The 9869-nt window shown below is 34.9% G+C and overlaps 2 protein-coding genes across 3 annotated transcripts in view; both read left to right on the top strand.

The window, feature by feature from the left end:
• Positions 1–318: 318 nt before the first annotated feature.
• Positions 319–9869, top strand: part of LOC121377598 (UPF0696 protein C11orf68 homolog) — a 33110-nt gene continuing 23559 nt past the window's right edge. For both annotated transcript variants that reach the window (XM_041505659.1, XM_041505658.1), the window contains exon 1: positions 319–411. The gene's annotated coding sequence lies outside the window, so the exon portion shown is untranslated. The remainder of the gene's footprint in view (positions 412–9869) is intronic.
• Positions 3332–5772, top strand: LOC121377937 (tigger transposable element-derived protein 1-like). The gene is made up of 3 exons (XM_041506031.1): positions 3332–3554; positions 3641–4139; positions 5399–5772. The coding sequence occupies exons 1-3, from the start codon at positions 3408–3410 to the stop codon at positions 5770–5772; spliced, it is 1020 nt and encodes a 339-aa protein (XP_041361965.1). The 5' UTR covers positions 3332–3407.

Genomic DNA, 9869 nt, shown 5'->3' with positions numbered 1-9869 from the left:
ACTGCAGAAAATGGTACCTTTCATGGCTCATTTTCGGTATAACCAGGTGTTTCTGCAACACCCCTAGTTTCGCACACAATTTTAGTACTTTTTTTTACAGGTACCCCATAACATGTTCCAAGCACAAGGCTACTTGACACGGTGGTACTACATCAAATAAAATTGCATATATTTTTAGCCCAGATGAAACTAATTTTTTTTACAACCAACACACTCACATTTATAACCAGTCACAGGACTTGTGGTGTTAACTTCTCTATCAAAAGTCACCTCGAACTTCGACCCAGCCGGAAATTAATTGGTATTGTGCAACCTATAGGATGATATTCAGCCATTTAACAAAAACGTGGAGTCACTTTGAACGTTAGAAGGATTAAAAGCTTGGAAATTTACTAATCTTGACATTGTCAGGTATGTAAAAAAACGATAATGTTGGAGGAACATATATTTGCCGACAACAGGTGTTTGGATTTTTACGAACGTTCGATATTAGTGTCAGAATCCGTCCTGTAAAATTTCCAGTGCTGATTTATTTACTCGCCGTCGAGATTCAAACGACGCCAGTAAAAGTTTTGAATCTCAAATGACTTCAGTAGAAGTTTTGAATCTCAATCGAGATTAATGTAAAAAGGAAAACGGATCTACAAGTCACTACTTTCGATTTCCTTTCACATGCAACAGACTGAACAGTTCACTAATAATATAAATGAATATATATAATATGGTCACCACTAATCTATGCCCCATCCCTGAAATGAATATACTTACAGTAGTTCATCAAGATAAACTCGAATGTAAGTATAATGTGCATTTACATTCGAGTTCATTTTTATGAACTAATACTTACAGATGTAATTTTATTAAAGTCCAAGTTAACAAAATGTTGCAGTCATTTTGGCGCAATAATTTTCCTTTAGGTAGTACTCCACCAAATAGCATCTCGGCTGGGTCAAAGTTCGAAGTGACCCGTACTTTTAATGGAGGAGTTAAAGCCGTGAGTCCTGCCATTGGTGATAAATGTGACAGTGGTTGCTTGCATCAAGTACAGTTTTATGTAGGTAATAAATGCATGCAATTTTATTTTGTGCAGTACCAGTGTGTCAGGCACACTTGTGCTTGAAACATACACGGGGTGCCTGTAAAACTAAGCACTACCATTTTGTGCGGAATTGACGGGGCTTGTAACAACATCCTGTTATCTCGAAAATGAGCCATGAAAGGTGCCATTTAACTCAGTCACTACTTTGGGTGAGGTGTTGTAGTATTCATATCTATGGTTCATATTTTGGTTGATACGTTGTGTATAGTAGTTTCAGGCCAATATCTTAACACTCACCAATGGGATTTTAATTGGTATAGTCCAACCTTTAACTACTAGGTGACTGGTACCCAAACAGTTGTTACTCTAACGCAGTACAGGCGTAACAAAATAAACGGTGACCAGTCCCGTCAGATGAGGGTTTTTTTTTTTAAAGGTTGCACATATCCAAATGTTTTTTTTGTTTGGTCTGTTGTTGTTTTTTAAATTATATTTAAACATTACATAATTAAATTTGCAAGACTTGAAAGAAGTTATTTTTAAGTGCATTATATGATGAATTAATACAAATTTAAACATGTACCTACATCATACATGTATCGTACCGTCATACAATTTCGATCGACATGTGTTTTCGATCCTCCATTTGTAACTGCGTGTATCACGAGACCGTGCGAGATTTGAAGTCACCGACAGCCGAAACGTAAACAAGGAAGTAGTTTTTTTCTCTCTGGACTGAAAATGCTTCGAGTCAAGCTACCAACGGTAAGTTTTAATTATAATATCATATACATTGTGCATTTTATCACTTTTTATTAATGCAGTATTTTGGTATCAATAAAATGCGTCAGATAGCAGAATTTAGTTAACAGATATTCATGCAAATATTAGTAAGTATGATAAAATAGTTATTAGTTGTTATTTTATTTTGCACTGTTTTTAAATAAAACGAAATTTAACTTTAACCATTCCATTGTAGTAAAATTTACATTTAAAAATTGAAAAACAAAATTTGAATGAATGAATGTTTAACGACACCCCAGCACGAAAAATACATCGGCTATTGGGTGTCAAACTATGGTTATGCAAATAAATAAAGTGATGATCAACATCAATATAAAAATTCAAGACGTAAACAAAAACAGTGTAAAGAACTGCAAAAAGACAAATATCACAGAATTTTACGGATACTGAATTTTACTCAAAACTTCAGTTTTGTGCTGTATTGGCCATTCTCAAAGAGAATGTTACACCCCTGCACCACGGTGAGGTTACAGCACACGCAGGGGAAACAAAATTTGAATACATATATATACAGTGAAACTTCTCTAAACCGGACCCTCAGTAAACCGGAATTCCCTCAACACCGAACTTTTTTCATGGTCCCGCGTTTTACGCAGCTTTAACCACTGAAATAAACCCCTGAAAACCGGAAACCCCTCTACTCTGAATACCGAACGAATTTCCGGGTCCCGTTTTGTTTATTCAATACAAATTTTACCTCTGAAGACAGAATAATTAACAACTCTGAAGGGGTGTCGCCTGTCTCGACCATACCAATTAGTTGTCAAAGTCGCGGTGTTACTAACTATACCAGATGGTACGCGCATGCTTGGTGTAGCGTGTCCGGGACGTGTTTGAGCATTTGTCGAACAATGCTCTAATTAGTCTCTAGCTGTTACCTAGATTTCGGTTAAGCCTTGTCATTCAATTAACACCTTTAAGTTTGTAACGGGAATAATTATGTGCACTGTGTTTATTGGGAATGAGATTATTACCTCTTCCGAACAAATTTATCGCTGGTTATATCTGATTATTTTACATGAGGACCCGACAAAGCAACCATAAATTTAATTCATTGCATTCTCATTGTCTCTGTTCCACTGTTTATTTCTAAAGACAAATAAGTCGGCTTCTGTTTCCGATATGTTTCGTAGGTACGTCAATAGCATTTCATTTCCATATTGATTGTCAACATGTCCGAACGTCCAGCAAAACGGCGTCGTGTAGAGTTGTCACTGGACGATAAAGTTAAAATTATTAATAAATAAATGTAATTTAACACACGTTTGTACCGTGGTAATATTAATAGTAAAAATTAAAAAATGGTTATCAAGGCTGTTTCTTAAAACCTCAGTAAACCGAACACCCCTCTAAACCGAACATTTTATTCGGTCCCAAGGGTGTTCGGTTTAGAGAAGTTTCCCTATATATATATATACAAAAAAAAAGAAGAAAAGAAATATATATAATTATTTCTTTTCTTTTTTTGTTTTGTTTTAGGTTGTGATTAACCGACCAAAAGCCAATTACAAATTACTCTTATGAATCACTGGAAAATTCATATGAATCGGTGTGCAGTGAAGGAATGCCAATTAAAAAAGCAGCCGCAGTCTTTTCAGTGCCATATTCAACACTTCATGATAGTGTGAGTGGCAAGATTCAGCTTGAATGCACCAGGTCTGGACCAGAAACATTGTTATTGATCACAGGAAGAGGAGCAGACTTTAGTCCAGCATATTGAAATCATGTCATCTGTCGGCTACGGCTATACTCGTACGGAGGTCACAGGTATTGCTACTGATTTTGCAGTTTGGATAGAAAGGGAAAGAAGACAAAAAATTATCTTTACAGTGGTTTTACAGTTTTATGAAGAGATGGCCTGAACTGAAAGTACAAAAACCGAGATCTCTGGAAATAATGCGTGCAAAAGCGACATCTGAGGAAACCGTAAATACGTATTTCAATGAATTGGAAACCATTCTGAATAAATACAATCTGAAGAACAGTCCACAGTCAATATACAACATCGATGAAAAAGGCATTGTTGAAAATCACAAACCTCCATCTGTTGTTTCTTCATGTTTTGAAGTACCAGTTGCAGTGACATTAGGCAAATCAAACACGAGAACTGTTATTGGGTGCGGCAATGCTCTTGGGGTGGCCATACCTCCATATTTTGTATTTAAGGGACAAAGAATGCGCCAGGAGTTCCTTTCAGGCTGTACAGCAGGCACTGCAGGGACAGTCAGTGAAACAGGCTGGTCGAATTCTGAAATCTTTCAGATGTACTTGAGTGACCCAGACCTGTCAACCTTTAGTCAAGAGAAAGCAGGTGGTGTGTGTTGAAAAAAGCAGGAGATTTTTTAAATTCACACAATTTAACCCAAAATTGGAAGATTAAAAAAAAACATTATTACAATAAGTTATATGAATACTTTATAATGTCATATATACTTCTTAACCTTAGATCTTGGCATTAAAAATAAATAAATTATTAAATATTTTTTTTTTTTTAAGTTTAAATATTATTATGATTTAAAAAAATATATATATTTGATTTAAAAATGTTAAGAACATGAACAAGAAATAAAAAATTTAATTAGTACATTTACGGTATTACACTTACAGCCTTACAGGTTGCGTTACATTATCATTTGTGGTTAGTGTACCTAAGTACCAAAGACAAATTTATATAAATCTTATAAATTAATATTCAGTTTTTACTATAATGAGGAACGGTGGCGTGGTACTTATTTAAAATTATAATGATGCAATAAACATTGTATTTTCATTAATCATAACTAAAACCCCATTACGGACATCGTGTGAAATATACCGGAATTATACCCATTTCCGTGAGTAACTTTATGTCAATGTCAAACACAACATTTTTTAATTGTACAAAAATAATTTCTTGAAGTGTACCCTTATAACCAACATTTTACCGCACAAACATACAAAATTAACTGACACAAGTATGTTTATACAGCTAATTGGTCTTTTCGTTGTCTTGCTGTGACATGTGATTTTAACATGCATCGTGTGTATCGCTGTCAACTCGGGAGTCTGGCAGTTCAGATTCGTCATAGTTGCATTATGTAATCCAGTGGGAAGACATTTTACAATTCAGAGGTGTTATTAGAATTAAATTGGATAGTTTTGTTTTTTAATATATGGCAACACTGAATGTCAATACACAGTCTGTTGAATTAGCGGCAACACGCTTCGTAGCCATTACGATGACAACAAACATTATAATAACATGTCATTTTATAAACTCCATGTGCTTTTTTAACAATATCCCACAATTCTCACTTCAGCAAAGGTTAAACAGTCAGGACAATTCGGCCTGTTACATTCTCGGAAACCGAAAGTAGTCGACATTTTCCGAATGAGAAAAAAAAGGCAGAGTTACTTCCCTTCTGTTATTTTGACAAAATAGGATCGATTTTTTTTTATGCTTACAAAAATGTCATTTAACAGGAGAAACTGTCTCCCGCACAGGGGAAAGGAGATTTGATCAAATACCGGGAGATTCCCGCGGAATCCGGGAGGGTTGACAGGTCTGGAGTGACCATTTTACTAAATATGCTCCACCGGCATCATCTGAGCAACCTATCTTGATTTTGTATGATGGCCACAAGTCACATATAAATATCTCCTTGATTCAGTGGGCACGGGAGACGAACATCATAATATTTGTTTTGCCTGCTCACACTTCCCATGTTCTTCAGCCCATGGATGTTGGATGTTTTGGCCCATTTGAAACAATTTATAATGGAATGAAGTATACCTATTTGCGGGAACATGCAACTTCAGGAATTGACAGGTATTCCCTGTGTGAGATTGCTTGTAAAGCATACTGTTCTGCCGTAACACCTGTCAATCTGCAAGCATCTTTCAGGAAGACCGGCATATACCCTTTTAATAGAAGTGTCCTGAAGCCATAACATTTTCTCCCAACAACAGTGTTCTCTTCAACTAAAATAGCAAGACAACAAGAATCTGGAAAGGTCATGCTGCACCACTGATGTTAGCCCCAGCCAATGCAACAGATTCTTCAGAAGTGCCGAAGAGGTTATTACAAGAAATGCAAGGCCAACAAAGAAAAGAAAAGTGCTCAGTGCCGTTGTTGGTGGGAAGGCCATCACTGAAGAAGACATTTTAGAAAACATTCAAAAACACCAAGAACAGCAGCAAAAGAAAGTGCCCTTGCCTAAAAGAAAACCCAGAAAAACCAAGACCTACTAACAACACTACAGATTCACAAATGCCAAGCACATCAGGAGTTAGCAGTAGACCAAAAGCAAACCGACATGTTGCTAATGACTCTAACACATCCGATGAAGAACCTGAGGATGCCAATGACCTGTGCTGCAAATGCAAACGTATGCAGCCAGAGGAATTCAGACACTGTGTCTCACTCTGCTGTGTGTCCTGGGCTCAGTGCACCCACCCATCATGCAATCATTGGGTTCACCTTAAATTCTGTACCTCTGTTAGAGTAGTAAGGCGACACTCCGAATTGTGGTGCCCTTGTCACATAGAACAAGAGGAGTAAACATTCATCTGTGAAATGAACATTATGTAAATACGTTGTCACTTAAAACTGTTTATTGTTCTGAAAATTATTCATTATTTTCGGCAAGTTACAAATATATTTTACGATTTATAATACTGAAAGTACAATTTGATGTAACTTATTGCACGGAGTATAGGCCCTACGCTACTATAATATGGACAAAAATATACAGCCAATGAAAGTATCGAAAACATATGACACTTGTCAAAATATGGCGGAATCACCTGTACGACTTCCCGTCTTGTTTACCGGCAGACAACTTGGCATTCATAGGATGTTATCGCTGTTTTTCATCACTAACTAATGTGACTTGACAAAGGTAAAGTATTATTGCATAAATTTACAATGTGTTGTTTTCATTTTATTTTAGATTTTCGATTATCGTATCGAAAACATGACGCCAGGATATATATAAACAAATATTTACTTTCTTTTATTTGTTTTATTAGTCACTGAGTGATTACAATTTAGCAGGTGAATTTTTTATCATGTCCAGTAAATGTTTTATCCACTGGTCAGTATGGGAAGTAATTTTTATTTTAATTCTAGAACCCCTGATATACATACAGAAGTAGGGCTAATGAATATTCAATCATGGATAATTAATTTTTAAAATCACCAATCCCATGGTTAGTTGAATTATTTTTTTTATTCTAGAAAACCTGGGTTTTATACTTTTAGATAAATAGATAACAGATAATACATATATTACAATCAGTAATTCAGTAATATGTATTATCTGTTTGTGCTTAGTCTAATACTTTTATACTTCTTTTTCAAATTATTTTGACATTATGCAAATATTTAATAATAATAAACATTATTATTAAAATCTATCTTAAAATATCTCCTTCTATAAGTGTACATGACACCTTCATGTATTCCATAATGCATTTAAAAACAACTGCAAATTAAAAAAAAAACATTACTGGGGAGCATGCCCCCAAACTCCCCTAGCATTTTCGCACCCTTTGGGGGCTCAGTTAAAGTCAAACTATTTTGCCAACCCTCTTAACAAAAATCCTGGGGGAAACACTGATTAAATTAATATCTTAAACAATTAAACTTTAATTTGACTGAAAACTATTTGGAACCGCCCTCATGCCATACACCCATAGTAAACTGTAAACACCAAAATCCCATTTTGTGCTCAGAAGTCCTGTGGCGTGGAAATTAACTTCAATTAACATTAATTTCAATAAAATATATTTTATTTAACCTATTTCTGGCTATAACAGAAATAGACATAATTAATACAGTGATCAAAATATATATTTGGACACCGTGTTAATTGCGAGATAGACTTGTTACTGATTTATCACATCAGTCTATTCGTCACGTTTTGATTTTGCCCCAGGAATTATCTCCCCTCCAGTTTAGTTATAAATTCGTCTCGGGCACCTTTGCGTCGCACAGAGAAGAATACAATGTATTTATTTAAATAAATCTAGTGTTATTTATATCATTTGTTGATCTTGCTCTTTTTAGTAGTGTGTTATTAATGTCAACAAAGATAATTCTTTGTTGACATGCAAAGCTTATTTATTGTATAAATATCTGGCCGATCGGTGTGTGGAGCCTTTGACCAACTAGTAAATATATCCGGTCAAGGCAACGCTACCACATAACCCACACCACCCCGAACCGGTTACATGTACATTACATAGTAAAACATCTATCGTCAACATCCCTAACTGGGTTATGCTTCCAACTCCGTTCACTTTGTTTTCTCATGCACGGTTTGTTGTTGTTTACTAGTCGTTCATTTGTGAGATTTTTCTTCACAGTTCTAGAACATTTTCATTGACAATAAATTTCAAATAACTAAGTATGTAAATTTATGCAAAACTTTAAAACCTCTTAAAACCATTAATTTTACTAAGTCGTTTTTGTTTATTCCTTAAAATTACCGATATCCACATGACTCGTAGAAATTGACTTAAAATGGAAGAAGATGAATTAATATTTGGTGCATGTCACATGACCTCACACGTGACAGAACAACTAGGCCAAATCATTTAATTTTTATGATTTTTAAGACCGCTGTTGCTAGAATTTGTTTTCAATTATTATATTCAATCTGCAAAAGGTATGCTACATTGTTGTGCCTCTACTGTAGTGAATAGTATTCATAATCCATTCATAACAAGGGCAATTCCACGGTGAGGGGCGTTACATTCAGAGAGAAACCGGGCGGACATATTATACCATTACCAGTTCAACCGAGTCGTTTTGAGCAGGGTCGATTCGTACCTGCAACAGTCGTTTTGCCCCATGTTTCGATTCACCCTAATTTTTATTTTGTTAATTAAGTACATTTATTCATTGATTTGTCCTATATCCATTGATTTTTAGATGTCACACATTGCAATCTATATTGCGTGTTTATATTTACAGATAAAAATAATATAATTTTATTTATTTCCAATATCATTTACTCAAGCCATATACACGAAATACGTACAGGCCTTAGATAATATACAGAGAATGTATTCACATTAATAACTAATTTATGAACAGTCACACTGCATACTACTGATGTGGTTTCTTATTAAATATACCACATACCCAGCTGCGCGAGGTTCAAATGCCCAGTATGTTATGTTGATTTCGCCTAGCTTCAGCTGACATAAAGTAAACAGCTGATAAGGCAATAATACAGAAAATTACCTAATGTTTGGTAATGAATAATGAATAAACAGAAGGAAAAAAACAACTTCAAATCTATAATAAATATATTTATTTGCAGAGTGGGTGGGGGTGAATGAGAAGTAAAGGTAACAAGGCTATAGATGACTACCAATTACAATTCAGTTATAAACTAAAAGTGTTGGGGAAATTATAACATAATTGTGTGTGATGGAAGTTACATTTTGCCCACTGACAAAAATTAATGAAGTTTATAAAAAGTCTATAAAAAGCAGTACATTGTCCACTGCTGTGATGATAAAAGCATTTTAATGCATGGTGAATATCATGATGTGGATTTTGATTAATTTTAATTGAATTTCCACAGACTTTCAATTTAATACAAAGCCACTGAGGATTTATCAATTAATCCACAGTCTCTTAAATATTTGTCATGCAACAGCATTCATTTATTTTAAAGGTAAATCTCTGAAAACAATGTCAGATTGAAGACGAACACTGTCGTCCCCTAAAATGTTTTTTAAGGGTCTGCATATAAAAAAGGAACCTATGTCGATAATGATAAATTGCCAGACTACCAATGTTATATCCAGGTGTACTTTTAGATTACCATGAATCAGAAAAGTGTTCATTATTATACATGTGTTCAATAAGCCACCAGTCACATCTTAAATGGGCACAGCAGTATCTGTCATTGATTTCTGGTGCACTTTCTTTTTCTTGAGAACATACCTTTATATTTGAGTATGTTGCCTCGCCTCGGCTATCTGGGCTGTCTGTCCAGGACAGGAGGTTACTTGTTAGTTGTTGTTAGTG

This window comes from Gigantopelta aegis, chromosome 7 (genome assembly GCF_016097555.1).
Source record: "Gigantopelta aegis isolate Gae_Host chromosome 7, Gae_host_genome, whole genome shotgun sequence".
Classification (NCBI taxonomy): domain Eukaryota; kingdom Metazoa; phylum Mollusca; class Gastropoda; order Neomphalida; family Peltospiridae; genus Gigantopelta; species Gigantopelta aegis.
The sequence above is the reverse complement of the archived record's forward strand: the minus strand, read 5'-3'. Positions and strand labels throughout refer to the sequence as shown.

Bases quoted from the DNA above. Each gene is read 5' to 3' on its own strand.
- LOC121377937 (XM_041506031.1), top strand. From the start codon at position 3,408: ATGCCAATTAAAAAAGCAGCCGCAGTCTTTTCAGTGCCATATTCAACA. The intron at 3,555-3,640 runs GCATATTGAAAT...CAGTTTGGATAG, and splicing joins GAGGAGCAGACTTTAGTCCA to AAAGGGAAAGAAGACAAAAA. The intron at 4,140-5,398 runs GTCAAGAGAAAG...TCTGGAGTGACC, and splicing joins CCCAGACCTGTCAACCTTTA to ATTTTACTAAATATGCTCCA.